This window comes from Myotis brandtii, unplaced genomic scaffold (genome assembly GCF_000412655.1).
Source record: "Myotis brandtii unplaced genomic scaffold, ASM41265v1 scaffold240, whole genome shotgun sequence".
Classification (NCBI taxonomy): Eukaryota; Metazoa; Chordata; class Mammalia; order Chiroptera; family Vespertilionidae; genus Myotis; species Myotis brandtii.
Window position 1 is genome coordinate 52,781 of NW_005359064.1, and position 22,237 is coordinate 75,017.

Consider the following 22,237-nt stretch of genomic DNA (forward strand, 5'->3'; position numbering starts at 1 on the left):
GTGCCTCCCCCTCTGTGTCTCACACACTGCTTCCCCTTCCTCTGGGGAAAATTCAAAGTTCACTCTGAGTATGAGCATCACAAAACATTGATGATGATGATAACAAATCATGTTTATCACACTATGTGCCAGTCAGTTTGTGCCTGTCAGATTCCAGGCAATATTTCATTAAACCTTTGTAACAAACTGAGGAGGAAAGCACTATAATTTTCCACATGAAATCTAAACCTTAGAAAGATATGGAACTTGCCAAAGGTCACACAACTTCTACATCCTTCTATAACAATTATAATACCAATTATTAATTTAAAAATTGTTCATGTTATAAATAATGCTAATTTAAAATAGTTGCCAATTATAATAGCTATCATTTATTTAATGTCTAGAATTTCAAATTTGTTATCCCTTTGACTTCTCAGAAAGATCTTAATATATATATATATATACACATATATATATGTATATATATATATATATAATATATATGTTTACGTCCATTTTGTGTATAAGAAAATAGTGGCTCAGAGAAGTTAACACATTTGCCTGAGGCTATTCAGTTGGTCAGTAATCAACCCTGGACTCTACCCTACATTAGTCAGACTCTAAAGCCTAAGAGCGCCCCATAGGTGCTTCTCTACACCATCATGTGTAGCTCCCCAAGAGACTTGAATCATAAATTCCCAGCTCCTATCACAGTACTTAGAAATGCAGGAAATAAAAAGTGCCTGGGAAGTAATAGATACTTAATAAATGACCAAGATGAAAAGAAACAACATGAGAACTGTAAAAGCATTCCATAAACTTTGAAGCTTTATAAAAATACAAGTTATCAATGTATCTATATGATTAGATTGATTTGATAAACAATCATATGGTAAGCTATGAAGGTGGCCACACTGCTGAAGATCAGGTTGATTGGTCCAGGGCTATAAAACCTTGTTGTTCTGTGGATGTGTGCCTATAAAAATATTTTTCTGTATCTCTAGCACCATCTTGTGTCTCTACATTGTAATAGCATAGTAGGCCTTCCGCATTTATAGAAAAATTATCCAAAAAAATTTTATAATTGCCATTTTAGATCTTTCACTCTTTCAAGAACTGTGCAAAAAATAAAAATCTGAGAGCTGTCTTGGCTTTTGGGCTTTAATTCTGTCATTCGGGACACAGGAAAATCTACTTTTCCTCAATGAGTGATTCTACCTGATCCATAATTTCAAGGACCTAAGCAGAACCCTGCAGGGCAATGTGGGATGGCTGGGTCAGGCACAGACCGCTAAGACATGCCAGTTTCCAGGGCTAGCGTCTCCCTACTTCCCACGCCACAGCTGGAAATCCCATCTGCTTCATGAAACCCCTTAGCATCTCCCTCACAAACATGACAGGCTTTGAGCATCACTCCTGCTTCATCTCAGTCCCTGGGAGTGGTGTCCAGCACTTTGTAAACTCCCACTTTCTCCTCACCCGGAAGCATGCATCTTTTCCAGGCCATCTGACCTTCAAGTGGAGTAACTGATCAAACTACCATAAGGACGGTTCAAGTATTAGGTCTATATCCAGCATTAACACAAGAACCACGCAGATAAAGCTACCTCAGCACTTTTTGACACCTGTAAGTAAATGGATGGAGACTTCACAGAGTCATGAGTAATGGACTGACTTCACGGCCCAGACACTCACCTCGGCAATTTTTAGCAGTCACAGCATCTCCGTAGAACCCGTCAGCACACCTCTCACAGTGGGCGCCATCCGTGTTCCCAACGCACCGCAGACATTCTCCAGTGACGGAGTCACAGTGCCCGGCCTCCAAGGGGTCGACATTCCCGCTGCAGTTGCAGGGAACACAGGATTCCCCGGGCACTGTTGGGTTTCCGTAGTAACCGTCTGCGCATCTGCATAAAACATCAAAAGAGGGATCCAAATAAATTCCATTTCTCTTGACATTACCCCACCATCCAGGGGTTCTCTGAATGGTTAATCAAGCAGACTGATTCCTGTTACATAAGATTTACTGTGAAAGGAATGCAACTCCAAATTCAGGCATTCACAGATTTCCTTCACTCATTTATGGCTCCAAAATGAGCCATAAATCCAAGGGAATGTGCGCCTGGCCCCAGCACTCAGGGATGTCACCCTCTCCTACGGACTGTAACCAGACTCTGCACCGAGACTTACAGGTGGGAACAGACAACATTGACCTTCAAGCTCCAGAAGACAGCTATTAATTACACCACCACCCCCATGGAATTATTCAGGGTAATGGGATCTTTAAATGTGTGAACAGTAAATACTGACCCCTCAGTGGTTCCCATTGTTATTCATGAGAACTCAGATTAGCTCAAGGAGCTCAAAAAATTCCCAGGAGGTTTCAACATTAATTTTTAGTCGATATACTGGCTTTTCTCTATGATTACATGAAATGACAATTACATACCAAAACTCTAAAACCACACTTAACTACACATTTAACAATAAACACACAGAAACTATATTAAAAGAAATTTTCAATGCAACTTTTGGAAACAGTTGAGCGATACAGTGTACCTCTCGCACCAAGTCCCTGAGTATCCCCGGGCACACTGGTCACACACCACTTCATCTCCATCGTCCAGGTGGCACGTGGGGCTGAAACTGTCAACACATTAGAAGTGAATGCAATTTTCCAGTGGATTGTGTAGAATTTCTAAATAGTTTAAGTGCTTAATTTCTACCACTCCTGTCCTTATAAACTTTAATTGAGTCCTCAAAATTTAGCCCAGATCCCAAGGCCCCTGGTCTCACAGTCAAGCCTATGGGCACCAGATCCTCACACCTGCTCATCCCTCAACCCAGAGTGCACTTCTCGCCCTCTCTGCCTGGATTCACCCAGTTAAACCCCAACGCTCAGCTGTCACCTCCTCCAGGAGGCCTGCTCTGAGTTCCTCTCCTCTGGGTTCCCTGGCGTGGTCTGCCTGCCTCAGAGCTCAGTCCACACAGGCCAAGAGTGAGCTGGCTTACACACTTCAGTGATCACATTTCCCAAAGGACCCCTCTGCTGACCCAGGTCCCTTCAAACTAGTCCTGAGTCTTGGGGAGGCTTGTGAAGGCGGGTATAGGGGTGGATAAGAGTCCCTCACAATTTCATCCCAGTAGCCCTGATTGTATCTGTTTTACACACTGGAGTTTCAAATAAAAATCCCCATGGGGGAATTTCTGGATGTGGGTGGAGGAAGTTCTAATGGGTAAACCAGTGAGGGAGAGGGGGGCTTTCAGACCACTGGCCTGCAGGAAGCACAGCCCAGCATGATGTGCAAGGCCTTGCACCTGACTGTCTCTTCCACCTGCCCTCGTGCCTGTGCTCCGACCACCTGCATTCCTCATTCCTCAGACGGATCTGCTGATGCTGCCACTGCCCACACTCAGTTCCTGCCTGGGATGCCCTTCTCTGCTGCCTTCAAATTCCTTCTCAGCCTTCAAGACTCAGATCAAGAGCTTCCTCAGAATCGTTCCTGGACAATTCCCACCGTACAGTGGACATGACCACACTGTAGATTCTGGGGGCGGGCAGCCACACGGAACAGTTTGATACTCAGAGTACCTACCACAATACCCAGTATATCGTAGGTGTACAATAAATATTTTTAATAAATTAAATGAAATCTGCCCATTCTCAATGAGCTGAATATTTTGATCATTATATCAAAAATTTTTAAAGCCCAGGAACATGTTTAATTCATCTCTGTATCCCCTATACCTCCTAGCCCAGTGGTAGGCATACAGCATACACTTTATGAAAGAATTGATGACCAAGTTTAGACCAAAAGGGAAACAAAGTATGCAAATGTCCTTGCAATCACACAACTTTCTTTGCATAAATTAAGAAACCAAACTTTTTTTTCAAAAAGAGAATCCATTCCTCCATTTTTAAATCCTAATTAATGACCACTGGGCAAAATCCACACTCATTGCACACACAGTACTGCTCTGAAGCTATCAGCACACATCTGGATGGAAATTCTGGCCATGTCAGGTGCCAGCTTACTTGTTGGAGGCTGAGGCGAGGGGGCAGGCACAAGGTTGGCAGTCCCCAGGAGTCCCTCGGGCAGGCCGCCCGTAGAAGCCAGGCAGGCACTGCTCACAGTGGTCCCCGGTGGTGCTGTGCTCACACGCCTAGGACACATGCAGGAAAAGACAGCTCAACTCTAGGTTCTGTAGAAGATTCTCAGATCCATCAAAAACAACTTGAAGTACAATGAAAAAAAAAAGATAAAATGCTAAAAACTGTTATATGAGGAGGGGTTGCCTGCTGACAGATTAACAATAAAAATTTTAATGGGTATAAATGGAAGCGTAAGAGCTTTCATTTCCAGCCACATCAGTGTAACTGGTACTCTGTTGTCTTTCTGCAGGAAACAATTAGAAAACTGGGACAGATCTACAATGCAACTGTTCTCAGGTGCCGGGCAACAGAGGGTGCAGGTCTGTGATTCCGAGAGAACAAAGACATTGGGATGAGTCCTGCAACCGCATGTCTTTCTGCCTGGAGACACTTACCAAGCAGCACGGGGGTGGGGTAGGAGGGTCAGAGTTTAGGAAGGACGAATTTGGGCTTCTTAGAGCAAGAGCTCCAGAAATCTACTTGGGAGACCCCTTCAAATAGCTACTGAGTACTAAGCTGCTTGTGCGAAGAATACCACTCCTTGAGGTCAAAGAAAGACAGGTAACCCATAAGCTGAAAAATTCAGAACTCACAAGACATTAGAATTCTAAGCAGTCTGTGTGGGAGACCCCAGTAAACACCCAGCACACTCAGTAGAGACCCCAGACGTAAAATTAGTTCCTAGTAGTGCTAACCCTGCCACAGAGTAAAGCCTATACCAGAACCGCCCCCACGAAGTTTTTATTACAAGCCTTGAAACAATCATGCTGACATGCAGGAACTTACCTGTCTACCAAAACAAATTCCCAAGTTCTTTAAAACAAAAGCAACAGAATCTAAAAACTCAACAATATAATAACATTCACTGAACGATATTCATCACACAATCCAAAACTACTGGATATGCTCACACTGCCCAAATCTGGGAGAATTTGGAATTCATGAATTCAGACAGAAAGCAAGTAGGTAAACCAATAAAGATGTGGGGAGGAGAGAGGGTTTTTGCTTGTGGAAGAATGCTTCCTGCCAACCGACAAGCATGGGGGAAGGGCTGGAGGTGGAGAGCCCTCCTTTTACAGACATTGTAGTGGGTACTGGTTGGGCAAGAATCCTCAATGACTGCAAAATCTAAGGGGAAGTTTGATAATAGGATACTTGCATGGTCTTAAAGTGTCCCCCTCAAACTGCTGATTAATTATAAAAGAAAAGAACAGTAAATACATAGTGGACCAACACCCAGCCTGTGCGATCAGAATAAACACCACCAGTGAGAGGGTGGACATGGTGGGCTCCAACATGCCATGTTCTGAGAAGGACACACTAATGAAGTATTCTGGCTGGAAAAGTATAACACGAATCTATTCACAGGAAAATAAGAGAAGAGCCCCAAAGGAGCGACATTCTATTTTTTGGAAAATTATTATATCCTTCAAGATGCCAATGCCATTAAAGACAAAGAAATGCTGTGCAAATATTTAGGAGTAAAGGAGACTAAAGAGACATGACAATAAAATAAAATATCCAATCCTAGATGGGGTTCTGTAATGGAGGGGGAAAATGCTATCTATATATATAAAAGCCTAAGCCACTGTTCAACCATCTGACCGGTAGCTATGACATGCATTGACCACCAAGGGCAGATGCTTTGACTGGCAGCTATCATGTGCACTGACCACCAGGGGGAAGACACTCAATGCAGGAGCTGCTGAGCTGAGGTGACTTGGCAACTGAGGTTCTCGGGTGACGCACCCAGAACCAGAGAGGAGGGAGCCCGATTCCAAGGTGCATCAGCCAAGAACTGCCCTCTCACAATCCGGGATCCCTCCGGGGATGTCAGAGAGCTGGTTTCGGCCTGATCCCCGCAGGCCAGGCGGAGGGACACCACCAGTGCATGGATGCACTGGGCCTCTAGTAAAAGACATAATTGAGTCGGTTGACAACGTTGAAAAATAGACGGTAAATTAGAAAAATATTAGAGTATTCATGTTAAATTTATTGCAGTTAATAACTGTGCTAAGATTACATAACAGCATATACTTCTCAGGACATACATACTGAAATATTTAAAGATAAATGGACATAATGTATGCAACTTATTGGCAGGTAGTTTTAAAAAATCATGATTAGATACGTAAATAATGAGAATAATAAACAGGGAAAACTATGAACAGTAGGTGAATCTGGGTAAGTGGTGGATATTCTAAGTACTCTTCTATTCCTACAATATTTGCATAAATTTGAAATAATTTCCAAATACAGTATTTTTGTAAAAATGGGGAATTAAAACTACTAAATATGAATAGAAGAAGAAAATGTAATCCATCACCAGGAGAAAAATCTGAAAAGCAGGCAGAGAAAAAAGACACAGCACGCAGAGCGTCATACAGATAAGAACTGCACTCGACTTTCCATTTGAAACACCGCAAGCCATAAGCAAATGGAACAACTTTCAAGCACTGAAAGAAAAATGTGTAAAGACATATTTCAACAGTGAAGGTAAAAGAAATCCTTTTTCAGATAAACAAAAGATAAGAGAATCTGTCAGCCATCAGATTGCAGGGGAGAAATGCTGAAATAGTTCTTCAGGTGGCAGAAACAGATCCAGATGAAATCTGGATTTACATCAAGGAGCAAAGAGCATCACAAATGGGAAAAAAATGAATAAATACAAAAGACATTTTCATTGAAAACATCTCTTTAAAAAGTAAAATCACTCTGAGTTAGGTGTGCAGGAGGTGCACAGGAGAAAGGAGATGGTCATACTGGCTGAGGAGGCAGTTGTATGGCTCTAGGGAACCCTGACCCTGCTCTGCACATTCTTTCCTCCCCGGGTGCCCCATCGGCCTCATCCCTGTGCAGGTGTCACCCGGAGCTTTCTCCTCTGACCTCTACCTACCCCTGGCTGTAATCACCTACCTGTAAGTCCTCTCCTCTCATGTCCTCTCCCCTGGTGTCCACCCTGCTCCATTTCCTTTTATAGCCCTCCTCCTAAAGCCACTAATTTACAAACATGTTCTCCATCCAACAATTTAAATAATATGCCCAGTTTCTAACTATATCCTTTTCTATGATTCCCAAGGTTGGTGAAAGTTTTCCCAGAGAGTAAATTTCATTGGGGACTATAAACATTTGTATTACATCCTTTTGTACCAGGGTTTCATGAATTTAATTTAAGGTTACCCTAGACCAGAGCTTCTAAACTTGACCGTGTACCCAAATCACCTGAGTTATTGATTCTGACTCCAGAGGTCTGAGAGGGGCCTGAGATTCTGCATTTCTAAAAAGGCTCCCAGATGACACCTATGCTGCTGGTCCTCAGGTGATATTTTAATAGCAACGTCTTAGACTCTTTTCATTCTCCCCACCCCCCTTGGTTTTGATAATCAGTAGAAATAAATTAAAAATGCAACTGGCCTTGATAAACAATTACATGCTTACACAAAATAACTAGTTTCATTAAAATACATTTGATTATGTCCAATTGCAACATGCCTGTGATATGTTCTCTTTGCTCAAAGGGCCATATTGGGTCTTCTTTCTCTTTGGGAAAACTGTTTTGTAGCTCTTTTAAAGAACCTTCCAAGGGTTTGCTTCAGTGTTTTCTCAGGTGTGTGCCACCATCCCCCTACATGACCATCTCTGTTGGTGGATCTGGTATGCGAAGGATGGAAGACTCATGAAACTAGGGAAGTAAAACATCTTCTCTTGATTGGAAAGGAAAGACATCAGGGCCCAAGACGTGCACAGCTGCATTTTATGCTCCTCTCTTTGCAAGGCAAAGAAACTGGCTTCTCTGGGACAAGAACAGGGAGAACTCAGAGAAAAGAATAAAGGCTGAGGTAAACTATGGATTTGGGGTGATCATGATGTGTCAGTGTGGGTTCATCGATTGTAACAAAATGCACCCCTCTTGTGGGAGGTGCTGACTATGGGGGAGAATGTACATGTGTGAGGGCAGGACATATATAGGAAATCTCTATACCTTCCTATTTTGCTGTAACCTAAAACTGTTCTTCAAGTGATCAAGTCTTAAAGAATAGGAACACTAAGGAAAAATGGAAACTTCTCTCTAATAAACCATAAATAAAAGGTTAATTTCTGAAAGCTAGAGAGCTATGTACAAGGCCAAGGGCTATACACAGCTACACAAAAGGCAGAATTAAAGGTTTCTTTTAAAAACAGAACAGAATAAAGCCAAGTTAGATTAAACAGGGAAATGATGCTACCAAGTTTGATATTCCTTAAATATCTAATTTTTTATTATTTTTGCTTCTTCAAACATTACTTATTTTAAAAAGGAAAATAACTTTACACTGGACAATCCTGGCAGACACCACCTTATTCAAGTGACCTTGGCTAACAGCCCCAGGAAGAGGATAGTGACAAAACCGGGGACACTGGGGATACACCACCTCCATATCTACCTGCCCCAAATCCATAACCTCCACCTAATCGTGAGAAAACAGCCCAGCCCAGTGGAGGGACATTCCACAGAAGGCCCAGCGCTCTTCAAAAGTGCCACCACCATAAAGACAAGGAGAGAATAGACGCTGTCACGGGTTAAAGGAGACAAGAGCACCGCGTGCAGTGTTCTTGTCCCAGAGAAGCCAGTTTCTTTGCCTTGCAAAGAGAGGAGCATAAAATGCAGCTTGTGCAGTGTGGGGTCCTGGGTTTGAAAGGAGAAAGGACAGGAATGGAAAACTGACGGAATCTGAGTGCAGCCTGCAGTTCAGTTGACGAGACTGTGCCAGTGTTAATTTCTTAGTTTTGATAGCTTCTGCTCACTGCATGATCACTGGGGTCCTGGGTTTGAAAGGAGAAAGGACAGGAATAGAAAACTGACGGAATCTGAGTGCAGTCTGCAGTTTAGTTGATGAGACTGTGCCAGTGTTAATTTCTTAGTTTTGATAGCTACTAGGTGATTCAAGATGTGAGTGTTAGGGAAAGTAGGGTGACGCTTATACAGGAACTCTACTTTGGTAACCCTTTTGTAAATCTAAAATTATTTCCAAAGATTTCAAACTATAAAAATTACCATTTGTGGTGATAGAGCTTTAAGGGCAGTTGCTGTTGGCATTTCCACTTAAATGCGAGTGCACGTTTTTGTAAATACATATTAATGCAAGCATGTGCAGATATTCTTCAGCCTACCTGCACCTGGAGCCATAGGTGGCAGGGCCACGACCTGCCGACCACCCCAGATGCTGCCAAAAGCCTCTGCCAGGCTGGCCTTGCACACCCCACTGGCAAAGGGAGAGACGTTTCAAAGCAACAACCTCATCCAGCTGTGGGAAGCTGCGCGCCTGAGGAAACAGCCCAGAGGACTGAGCCTGTGTGTAAGCCATCATTTCACACAGTTCTATGGACACTCTACTTAGAGAACAAAGACATGAACAAAGAACAGAATGAATGCTGTACTTACAGAATAAAGAACAATTGGGCTCTGGAGAGAAAAGGCCATCCCTGGCATCTTGCCAGGCTCCTCTCCAGGGTTCTGATCATTTTCCCTAGCCCTGTGACTCAATCAGTCTCTTTTGGAAAGAGTGTGAACATATCCCTGTAGGATGAATGGGATTCAGCTAATTAACACATGCATTCACTCCATCTGTGAGGAGTGAATCCAACAAAACTCCGGAGTGTGGCCTGGCTTCCAGGCATAAGAGCCTAAAAGAATTCCTGATTGAAGTTAAAAACCAAGTCTTGCCCTGTATCTGCCCCAAAGCTCATTCTCAAGATTAATTACATATTTGCTAAGTCCTGTTTCAGCTCATATTGCATGAAAGAAGTATTTGTTTAAAGAGTTGATTCAAGCTAACAACCATAAAGCATTACATATTGTACACATGAGTGTGATTATTAGTTTCATTATCCTTCTCATGATATATAATTTTTTTTAAATCCTTGCTTTTACATTTAAACATCTAATCCTTATTATTTAATCAGTGGACAAGGTTTTCTACCTTTATATGGCTTTTTATGGTTTTATAATCTTGCAAAGTAAATAATTACTTTTCATTATTCTAATAAAAACCTACAATGAAGTTATATACCCTTTTTTACTATCACCAAAGTAACATATTTTTCAAAAAAGAGGGGGAAAGCAGGAAATATTTTATGACATGAACTTAAATCTGCAAATTTCCTTTGGAGTTTCAAGGGGAGACATATTCTCCTGTGGAGGAATCATGTTTTTAAAAAATCACTTCTGCACAGCAGGTGACTATGGGGTGGGTAGGAGGGGGGTAGGAGGTTTTGGTAAGACTCACAAAGCAAACGCCTTGAATATCACACTCAGCTGCGTGGCCGTGGCATTCACAGGGCTGACAAATTCCTCCAAAGAGTATTCCATCCACGCGGTAATAGCCAGAGAGGCAGGACTGCAAAGGAAGGACAGGCTGCTGAACCACCTTCCCAATCTATTAGAAACATACACTGCTCAGTGCTCCACGGATAGAGAAACTTCTTTCTTTTCTTTTTTCTTATTTTCCCCAAACAGCTTTATGAAGGCATCATTCATTTGCCTTTATAAAATGGACCCATTTGAAGAGTACAATTCAAAGACTTTTTAGTAAATGTACCAAGTTGTGCAACCATCACTGTATTCCAGATCCTTATTTATTTTTAACAGTAGAAGCAAACGGACAAAAGCTTACTGAGTCAGCATACAGCTGTGTGGTATCCCCCCCCCCCAATATTGTTAGAAATCATGTCACAACACACAGAACTTTAGTAGTGTTTCAATTCTCCCAACTTTATTTCTTTTTCTTTTGCTTCAAATTCATTAAATGTTGCTGCCAAAGTGTTCAAATGTAGATCCAAGTCAAACTACATCAGTTTACCTGAGCAAGCATTACCGGTCTGCTTTTGGGTCTGAGTGCCGAGTAGACAATGTGGGCATTCAAGGATGTCTCTCTCTGCCCATGAGGAGCAGAGAACCACTCCAGACACAGGAATTCACTTAGTCCTTGTGACAACTCTGAGAAATATCACCTCTGTTTTATAGACATGGAATCTGAAACACGGGGCAGCTAGATAATGTGCCCATTGTGCCAGTGGAGTGATTCAAAGCCAGGTGTGCATACCTCCAGGACCCGTGTCCACCTGCCCGGGGCTACAGCAGCCAGGAAGCACATTTACAATGTAGACTGGGGGACGATTCCTTTGGAGGCCAGCACATGCCCAGGGGGCACGGTAAAAGGGGTACAGACTTGTTTTTTATTATAAGAATGCTTACAGAGTGTTTTCATTCTATAGGTAATATATAAATGCATTCATTCACACTGTCCGTGGGAAGCTCCCTGACACTTCTACACAGCCATGCTCGCCTTGTCTGCAGATGGGCACTGAGCAGATAGCTGCCTGGAGCTCTGTGTGGTGCCTCGACTACGACCAAAAATCCCATTTCTGATTCTTTAAGTCAGTCAGCTTCCGAGTAAGAGTTGGATTAAGTAACGAGTTCTTCTGCTTAACAAAAACACTTGAAAACGTGTATTGAGCTTCTTGTTCTTACTTTAGTCACCGTCCCATGCACATCAGCAAATTTCCCTCCAAAGCCCAGTGACTCGGTTTCCAGCAGCAGCTGCTCATTGCTGCCCCCGTGCAATGTCGCTGGCCTCAATTTCTACTTCCATGATTCCACCTGCCTGCGGGCTCTAGGCTGTCTTATTCCCATATGCCACATGCTATGAGGTGTTAGTTTTTTATCCATTAAGCATTAATGCACGCAGAGATCAGAATCTATAAATATTTGCTAGGCCTAAAATTAATGCTTCAGATCTAAATAAAAGTTCATTGGTTAAAAAAATACCCTGAGTCCTAGCCAGTGTGGCTCAGTTGGTTGGAGCTCTGTCCCATGCACTGAAGGGTCATGGGTTCAATTCCTGGTCAGGTCACATGACTAGGGTTGCAGATTCGATCTCTGGTTGGGGCACATATGGGAGGAAACCAATCGATGTTTCTTTCTCTCTCTCCCCCTTTCCTTTCCTCTCTCTCTCTCAAATCAATAAAAAAACATATCCTCAGGTGAGGATTAAAAAAAATTTTTTAAAACCCTGAAAATATTTAACATAGAAATATTTCGTTAAATATTCGCACCATGAAAACTTAGGCCAACTTTATGAACTGCAAAGTTTATAATTAATAATGATTCATAAAAACAATTAAGGGTTAAATGTTCTCACTTCATAAAAAAATGATTGCCAAGAAATCACAACCAATGACAAATGTTCATAATCATAATCAATCATAAACAATTAGAGGCAGGATCACATGATGCTTAACAGAGGGATGAAGTTCAAATTCTGATTTGACCACTTCAGTTTCTTAATCTGCAGAACAGAAAGCATAGAAGTACCTGCCTGTATGGTTGCTGCCAGGATTAAAAGAAGTAACATAGAAAAAGAGCTCAGGATAGTGTCCCTCCAGAGGAACCAGATTTCTTTAAACAACGTGACTTCCAATATCCCTATAGTCCCTCAAAGTCTGAAGTTTAGAAATGCTAGGTTTCTAAAGTTAAAATTCAAATGTGCATCATTCCATCACCTTCTCTGCATGTTTCCCCTTAAGAAGGAGGAAAAGGAAGAAGGCAGGACAAGAGTGTTACCTCGCAGGAGATCCCTGCATAGCCTTGGGGACATTCACAGTGCTCCACCTCGGTGGCCAGCGCCAGGTCTATAACATTAGGGCTAGCTGTATCCAGAGAGACAGAATCCAACCTACATACAGAGATAGGGGTCATTATCCCACTTATTTGCAAACAACACCTAACATGAAGAGATTCTTAAAGACAAATCCAAACAAAACGGTGATATGACTTTTTTTTTGTTAAGTGAAGATTTTCATAATACACTTTCTGGAGCTTTCATTATTCCTTGGAAATGCCTTCAATATTTGGCACAAAGACACACTGCTACTTAAAGATGGTCTATGCCACCCATTCCGAGTTGAAATACTTCAGAAAAATTAATCTAGTCAATTGTCTCATCTCTAATACAGATAAATTGTCCTTACTAGTAAATGTGTAATTCTGCATTTGTTTTAGCTGCATCCAATGATGATGCTTAGCCTAGCACTGCCAGAAATTTTAATCTCAAAGTAATAAAATGACTAAGGATAGACACATTAGCTTAAATAGACTGTAAAATCTAAGACTGTTTACATCAGGAGGGTAAAAACCAGACGCAGTGTGGCCCAGACAACTGTCATCTCATCAGGCATTTCTGACAAAACCACCCTGAAGGTTTCTCACCCTAACGTCAAGTCTATCTCCTACTAGATACATTTGTCTGACAAATATTCTGGCATCTTCAATAAAATGATAGTAGTAAAAATAACTTTTTAAGACAGCTGATTCTATTAGCTGTGTCCTTAAAATAATTGAGTAAAATATATTAAGCTTAAAAATATAATGATAAATAAAGGCAAGAGTGAAGTACCCTCCTTTTCGATACACACCTGTAAAGAGCCATTTTTGCAGAATTGTAGTTGGCTCTTATCAAGAGATGGGTCACATTGGCCAGGACAGTCATCAGCTGATCTCGGTCTATCTCCCTTTTGTTATTAAAGTCTCGGAAGTTCTCAGGCACAAGTCTAACCACGTTGAAGTACTCTTCGTAGGGCTGCAATGACAGGCCCTCAGCCTGGGTGCGTAAAGTGAGTCCATTTCCCTAACATTTTGAAACAAGAGGAAATATATTTATAATTCCATGTCATGATCAAAAAATGAAAGCAAATTTTGTAATCAGCAACATGGCTTTTCATTTGTGCGTAGGTCCTTGGGTACTGGGGTCTATAACTCTTGGTCCGGGACTATCAGTGATGTTTCATTGTATTCCTCTCAGAGGGATTTGAATAATAAATTTAAAATCTGTGTCCTTTGCTAGGATGCAGGAAAAAATTATGCATTTGCCCACAGTTTTCCTCAAAGCAACCAATCTGACACTCCTAACCTTTAATTGAAGAAAAAAAGTAGAAAAAGTAAATAAATATACTTCCTACTTCTCATAAAATTGCTGTTAAATTTCCTGTTAAAAATTAAAGATTGCTGTTAACAAAATGTGTGTTTGGCTCGTAGTTTCCAAGTGCTGCAGGTTGGGGATGGAGGGACAGGACATTAAAGAGAACGGAGAGGTGCAGACACTGCAGACCAGAACCCGAAATGGTTTCTGACCACCCTGGGAACCTTGTGCACCAGGCCGAGCTGGGGCTTTGTGTGACGGGGAAGAAGAGGGGTGAGAAGAAAGGGACAAGGGACAGGAGGGGTGAGGATTGAGGACAAACATGACAATGCATCTCCTGTCCCCATCAGGCACTGCTGCCAAATCATTCATGCGGGGGCAATGTGGCAGGAGAGGGAAGGGGCCTTAAAGGGCCTAAAAGGTAGGTCCACGTCGGAACAAAACTCATCTCCCTTTAAAATGTGACAAGGCGGTCAGCTGTAGGGATCAAGGGAGGAGTGACAGGTGCTGCCCTGAGGCAATTCCAGAAATAGGCCCAAAGACAGAATTCTCACACTCAGTCCCCTGGTACCCAGAGGAGGCAAATCACTGCTAAATGGACACTTGGCCATGAGCTCCTTGCTACTGTGGCCTCGCTCAGCCACTTTGTGTCATACAACTGTCACCCCACTAAGCTCTTCAGCTCTGTAGTCAAGCAATGGAAAAGCAATTACCTTAATGATGACATCAGCATGAGACATGAGGGCGCTGTCCACTGTCTCCACTGGAACATCATAAGACACCGTGTACTTCAGGAATCCACCGAATGCCGTCAGCTGGAATGTTTAGGTGAGAGTGAACACCAAGGGGGGGGGGCGGAGGGGTGCATGACTGTAGCCCCTCAGCTAGGGGAAGTGGTTGTTAGGAGCCATCTGGAAACAACCAGGCTTTAAGGTTGAGGGGCCTGATATGTAAGGACGTTCACATTAAAGGCAGTGAAAAGAAAGCATAACACATGAATGTTTTGTTTAATGGACATTACCAAAATGCAGGACATTTTTAAATGCATCGAAGAAAAATGTACTCCTTTTTAGAGGTCCCAAGGTAAATACTGTAAATGCTAATCATATAATAGATTTATCTCACTTAAATACTCTAGGGCTGTGGTCGGCAAACTGCGGCTCCCGAGCCACATGTGGCTTTTTGGCCCCTTGAGTGTGGCTCTTCCACAAAATACCACATGCGGGAGCACATACAGTGCGATTGAAACTTCGTGGCCCATGCGCAGAAGTCAGTTTTCGTCAGCCTGGGCGAGTCTATTTTGAAGAAGTACTGTTGATATTTGGCTCTGTTGACTAATGAGTTTGCCGACCACTGCTCTAGGGGGTGGAGAGTTTGATCCACAACCATAATCTCAAAATTTTTATCTCATTGCCCTGTCTGTAGGAGAATAATAAGAAACCTGTTTGATCGGCTAAAGAAAGAACTAGAGGATTTTTCTTCCTGATCAGATATCCTTTGATGTAAAATACAGATTTTATTTCTGCCAGGTATGTTATAACAATGTAATGTTCAGAATCCAATATTTATACCATAAAATTGGAGAGGCGATCTGAAGAGACAAAGAACAAACCAAGAAAACCCCCACAAAAATAAAAAACTATGACCTTTGATGATATACTCATACTATGAATAGAAAACATCTTCTATGATTATAATTTGATGGGAAAAATAATCATTTTCAAAAATAAACACTATATAAACATATATAAAACAATCTATAAAATAAAAATATAGTCATCAAGTTAACTAGAAATTTCCCAAGCTACATGACCTACACTGCTATGCAAACATACCATTACACTTAAACACACCAAACTCATGGGAAAGGGGAGCAGAGCACTACAGTTACTGAGAGAGATTCACGGAATATACCTTCAGATTAATCAGAATCTGCAGAACAGTGTTATAATTGGGAGGAATGGGACAAAGTCGCTGAAGGGAAAGGTTAAATCATATTAACCAACTTTGCACTTTGTAGAATCCCCTTTAGTATTTTCTTAAAATGGAAAGGATTCTACCTGCTCTTAAATGTGAGCAACCGTCACCATGATCATGAAACCAGGGGGCATAACAATAGCCCCATGCACAGCCTTTCCAAGAGTCTTCTACAAGTCAGACTAAAATAAGCACCCAACTGACTAACAAATAGGAACGTGACTGCACTTCACGGGGGCCCACAAGACCCAGGGACCCAGAGGACAGCAGGTCTGTCTCGGGCGAAGGGACAAGACTTCACACAACAGACTGTCTATGACGGGCCAGGAAGAACAAAGTTCCCATAACAAAAAGTCAAACAAGGATAAAAAAGGCCCTGCGAGTCAGGTGTAGGTAAACGCCATATAATTTTCTGTCAAACACTCAAGTGACCAATAAGTTGACTTAAAATGCCAATACAAGTTATTTCTTAATGTGCTCTGAGATCTTTGTCTAAGACGCTACCATCAAAAGTACCTTATTTCCAAGGTAGGCCTGCGGGGCTGCCCAGTAATACTTGGAAGTCAGCCGCTGCATGACCGCGGTGTTGTTGATGCTGATCTGATGACGCCCGCCCAGAGCGTCCTGCTGAGATGGGATCTTACGTGGACTGATCAAGTCGGTGATCAGCCAACCGGACATATCTTTCACCTAAAAAAAGGATCCAAGAATTTTAGAATTTGAAGTAGAAGTCGCCTTAGATTTAACCCAGGCTAAAGCTAGTATATCCACATGAAGAGACCTGGAACACTTAAGTAGGGATGCAGTTTAACACACGGGGCCCATAGAAGTTCAGGACCTCTGACCCTTTTACTTGCCAAAGAGCCAGAAAACCTGAGTAGGAGCCACACGTCCCCAAAATCCAGATCAAGTGCAAGCAAATAGGTGAGCAAAGTTGTAAAGATCACATATATATTTTTTAGTTTAAAAATTAGCAAAGAACTGAATAAATGCATTGAATAAATTGTCTTTGCTAACCATAACTTCTCCTTTGCTGTTGCCCCTGCTTTTTAGCCAAATGACGAAAAATGTCTAAAAATAGCCTTCAGATCCCATCCTCCAAACTTGTTACCTACATAGAGATGACAAGTGATCACACATAGGAACTCACTTCCATTCTCAGGGATTGCTAAAAGTTTCTCCTCCCTCCCCCCAACTGCCCCATTCCTCACCATCCTGATGGCAGGTTAGGGAAGGAGGGAAAGGGGATTCAGTGAAGAGCGCCCCCATCCCCACCCGATGCTGAGTACAGGTCTCCTGAGATGGGCATGGGGAGGAGAGGTAGTTACCATGGGTAAGTTCTCCCCTGCAGCTCCTCCCTAATCTCCCGCCATCACACTGTTCCCTGCTAGTCACAAGTTGGTACTCCCCCTTGAACTCATCCCTCCAGAACTCGTTCCCAAAACAACTGGGGATCCTTTGCCTGCCCTCATCAACCCTGTGCCACCTGCTGCTGTTCCCACCCTCTCCAGCTTCTTTGAGCTGGAAAATTCTACACATCCCCATGTTCTGTGCTTCCTGGACTGAGACCAGAGTGTGTGGGGGAGTGAGGGGAGGGAGGGGGAGATCCGATCCCACAACTGAATGCATTTCCCCACAGAAAAAAATTAAACACAATGCATTCTACAATACCTTAATACCCTATTGTTTTGAATAGGGACATGTATGTGGGGACAAACACATAACTAGGAAGACACTGTAGCAACACTTTAGTAGTAGGCTGTCTTTGATTCATGCCCATTGTCATTCCAAATGAAGGAGAGAGGCATTACAGGGAAAAATCAGCCCTGTGGCTTCATAACACAACTTCTAGAGAGCTCATTTGAGGGACACTTTTTTTATCCTCACCCAATTATATGTTTATTCGTTTCAGAGAGAGAGAGAAAGAGAGAGAGAAACATAAATTGATTCCTCCCATATGCGCCCCAACTGGGGATGGAACTCGCAACCTAGGTATGTGCTCTGACAGGGAATAGAACTGCAACCTTTTTGATGCATGGGACAATGCTCCTACCACCTGAGCCACTCGGGCAGGGCAGGAGGGTGCACTTATTAAGTCCCACTTCCTGGACGGTGCCCGCACCTGAGTGATGGGCCAGGAAAGACTATCACAGACGTCGGAAACGCCAAAGCAGAAACACGCAGAGCAGCCCTGGGGGTTTCTTTCCTTCAAGTTATAAAATCCTGGCCTGCAGCGATCACAATTTTTCCCTTCAACATTTTCCTGCAAGTCAGAGTAAAAGATTAGCTTTTGAAACCAGTAGGTGGACAGAATAAAAATCACATTAACATAGTATTAAAAAGAGGTGTTTGATGATTCAGAAAAAATGTAAATAAAAACATGCTTAGAGTAATGTGAAGCCTGATGATGTCAATATTTCCAGAACAGATATTTTTAAATATCTGTCATTTGATTTTGCAGTCAAGAATGAGGCTAAGATCATTATATAGGGTGTCCCCAAAACTGTATACACACACTTTGAATAATTATAAAGGCAGTGTTTATTAAAGTACATTTAATTTTCAAAATTGAGATATCAGCTGTTAAGGTGTGTGTACATTTTTTGGATATCCTGTATATAAGTGGCACTTTTGTATTATTATTTTTTAATCTTCTAGCTTTGCTGATCTTTCAAATATTTTAATGTTATTTGGCTATGTGGCTGTTTATCTTATTTACAAATGCTCAAGATTATTTCAGTCATATGACACATGTGCCTAAGACTCAGCTTACATGGAAATAAACACATAAATTATAATTGAAAGTCCGTAGAATTATAGGGGAAATGGTTATTGATATCAGATCACCAAATAATATGCCTCCCCAGCCACCTGCCTTTAATGAATATTCTTAGAAATTTAGTGTTTTCCTGGTTCTCCTCCAAACATAAAACTGAAAAATAATGTCATATAAGAAGTAATAGTCAAGGCCTAAGAAATGCAGTATTTGGTTTCACCGAGGAAGTAACAGAAATTTCTCTGGAATATATACGGCCATTGCCCAGAGGCACCAAAAAAGAAACCCAGGTGCCCATCTAAGTCCAAGGACACACCCTGTGGCCAACATACCATCCCGCTTCTCAGGAAGGTGTGAAGAAAGTGGGGAGTTCTGGACCTTGCTGCTTTGCTCAGGAGCCGACCACCTGAGCCAATGGAATGTTTTCCTTTTCCTAGAAACCTCAAAGAAAACTCAGGGGCAGCTTTAACTCCACGTACCTTGCAGAGACAAGGCTCTGAGCACGGGTCCTCGTTCACGCTGCCAGCCGGACTGCAGTCACAGCGGACACAGGCTGGGTAACCCTTGTAGCCAAATTGGCAGCGATCACATTTTGCTCCTGTGTAGCCTTCCTTGCATGGACATTGACCTGGCCATGTCCCTGGAAGAAAAGAGTGGCAATGACCCAACAGGTAGGGAAAAGATGATTAAAGCAGCATCAGCAAACTGTATCTGTACAAGGCCAGAGAGTAAATAGTTTAGGCTTTTTGGCCAGAGTCTGCTGTACTCAGCTCTGCCATTTTTGCTTGAAAGCAGCTATAGATAATTTGTACACAGATGGGCTGAGCTCTCTTCCTATAAAAGTTTATTTACAAAAGCAGGCACTGTCAGATATGCTCCGTGGACACAGTTTGTCAACCCCTGGTTTAAAGAAAGAAAACAGAGATGAAAGCACAGAGGCTGCTGGGAATGTAAAATGGTGCAGCAGCTTTGGAAAACCATTTGGGCATTTTTAAAAACGTTAAGCACAGCCCTCCCAGCATGGCTCAGTGGTTGAGCATCGACCTATGAACCAGAAGGTCACGGTTCGATTCCCAGTCAGGACACATGCCAGGTTGCAGACTCGATCCCCAGTGGGGGACAGGGAAGTACAGGAGGCAGCCAATCAATGATTTTCTCTCATCACTGATGTTTTTATCTCTCTCCTTCTCCCTTCTTCTCTGAAATCAATAAAAATATATTTTTAGAAGTGTCAAGCATATAGTTACCATATGATCCAGCAATTCCACTCCTATGCATTTACCCAAGAAAAATAGAAACATACATCCACTGAAACACTGTGTGCCAATGTTTGAAGCAGCATTATTCGTAACAGCCAGAAAGTCTAAACAACCTAAATGTTCAACTGATGAGTGGATATACAAAATGTGAAATATACATACAATAGAATATCTATCATTCAGCAATACAAAGGATTGGAGGGCTGATTTATGCTACAACATGGATGAACCTTGAAAACATTTGCTAAGTGAAAGAAGCCAGTCACAATAAAACATATATTATATGGTTCTATGTATATGAAATGTTCAGAATAAGCAAATCTATAGAGAGAAAGTAGGTCAGTGGTTGCCTAGGGCCAGGAGGAAGGGTGGAGGGAAATAGGGAATGGGTAAGGGTTTTTTACGGGGTGGTAAAAATGCACCAATATTGGGTTGTGGTGATATCTGCACCCATGAATATGCTAAAAAACATTATACAAATGAAATAGGTGTACTCTATTGTATGGCAATGAATTACAACACAGTATAAAGTTTGAGGGTTTGGGAGATTGTTTGTTTCTTAAGCACAGAGGCAGATGGTCAAGGGCAATAAGCATTCTCTTTGCTTTGAATGCCAACCTTGAAACTTTCTGGTTCTGTACCCTCAGCCAAGTTTCTTAACTGCTCTGAGACTGTTTCCTTGACTGTAAAATGGGTTAAATGATTTCTATCTGTATGGTTGAAAGTTAAAATGATATATATCTATTTTAAGTGAACCCAGTCAAGGGTAAATGTCATTATTATTGTCATCATCCTCTCATTAACAGGGCAGTTAAGAATCAATACAAATGTGTAATGGACCCTCCACATTGGCAGCAGGCCCCACAGTTGGCACTTCCTTTCCTGCAGGTCATTATCCAGTTTACGTGCCAGGGACGGGGACTTTGATGGGGTCACAGAAGTCTTTGAACAGATGCAATCTATTTGGGAGACTTAGGTATTTCCATGCCCACTGGCCAGTTTTTTGAAACAAAAAGAACACTGACACTTACAGAGTTAACTGGAGGATTTGCTTGCTTTGTGAGAGGAGGTGTATAGCAACATTCCTGTGTCTTCCAAGAGCTAAATCAAGTGATTGCTATTTACTGTGTTCCACATATGACTTTAAATAAGCCTTATTTCTTCTTTCATCAAATGCCCAATCAACCTCTCAAATGGCATTTCATCACCTCAGCATTGCCATCTCCACACTCTATCTCAGTTCAATCATGATCCTGAATTTGCTTTATTCCTGTGGCCCTTAACCTTTAACCTTGCCTGGCATTGTACTACAAATGGACGTGTTTGTATAGAGTTTGCCTGTGAGCAGCAACCTTGATCATCTTGTTCAAGTATGTGTTCCTAGGTCCTAGAAAACTGCCTGACACACATTAGGTACTTGATAAATATTTGGTGAATAAAAGAATCAATAGGAAACCATATCACCAAATTACTACACAACAGTAATAGTTCTTTTAGGGGAAGAAATAGAATATTGGAAACTAATTATAATTATAAGAAATATTAATCATGCTCTGTTAACCATGATGGTTCTGCTCTGATTAGAGAGAGCACATTCTAACCTCACTGAGAGTTGTACTCCCTGGGACAGGGGAGCTAACATCGGAATGCAGTCCATCCTCCTTCCGAGAACTGCCTATCAGTGTGGAAAGATTTACGACCTCGTGGCCGAAACAATTTAGTCCAGGAGGCACCTGCTCTTTACAACCCCCTGCCCCTATTACCTGTAATCTGGTCCCAGGGTGCCCGGAGGCACCCACCCTCCTGCAACTGCAACTTCCCCCCCCCTCCCCCAAGCCGGCATGACTTGTGCCTACTTTCCCATGCCTGCAATTCCTACTTCCCCACATAATCTTTGTCCTGCTATCCAATATAAGCAGCTGGCTTATGTTGGGGTGCAGAGCAGATTTGTGTGGATGACCTGCTGCTCTCCCATAATGCAAGCATTATTGGAATAAATGCTCATATATGATTCAACCCTGTCTCTGCCTAATTGGCTGAAGTAGTGACAGGCAGCCTGTACCCTTTTGTTGTCCGGTTACAGTTTCACCATGTATAAATCTTACACACACACACACACACACACACACACACA

General features: G+C 42.2%; 1 protein-coding gene across 1 annotated transcript in view; it reads right to left on the minus strand.

Annotated features, from left to right (window-relative positions):
• LAMA1 (laminin, alpha 1) overlaps positions 1-22,237 on the minus strand; it is a gene marked incomplete at its 3' end in the record, with an annotated part of 154,155 nt that overhangs the window by 49,479 nt on the left and 82,439 nt on the right. The window contains exons 11-20 of the mRNA XM_014540244.1: positions 19,324-19,484; positions 18,191-18,331; positions 16,585-16,758; positions 14,805-14,906; positions 13,589-13,800; positions 12,738-12,849; positions 10,402-10,512; positions 4,019-4,146; positions 2,542-2,628; positions 1,678-1,889 (exon numbers count right to left, since the gene is read on the minus strand). Coding sequence (XP_014395730.1) covers positions 1,678-1,889; positions 2,542-2,628; positions 4,019-4,146; positions 10,402-10,512; positions 12,738-12,849; positions 13,589-13,800; positions 14,805-14,906; positions 16,585-16,758; positions 18,191-18,331; positions 19,324-19,484 — 1,440 coding nt within the window. The remainder of the gene's footprint in view (positions 1-1,677; positions 1,890-2,541; positions 2,629-4,018; positions 4,147-10,401; positions 10,513-12,737; positions 12,850-13,588; positions 13,801-14,804; positions 14,907-16,584; positions 16,759-18,190; positions 18,332-19,323; positions 19,485-22,237) is intronic.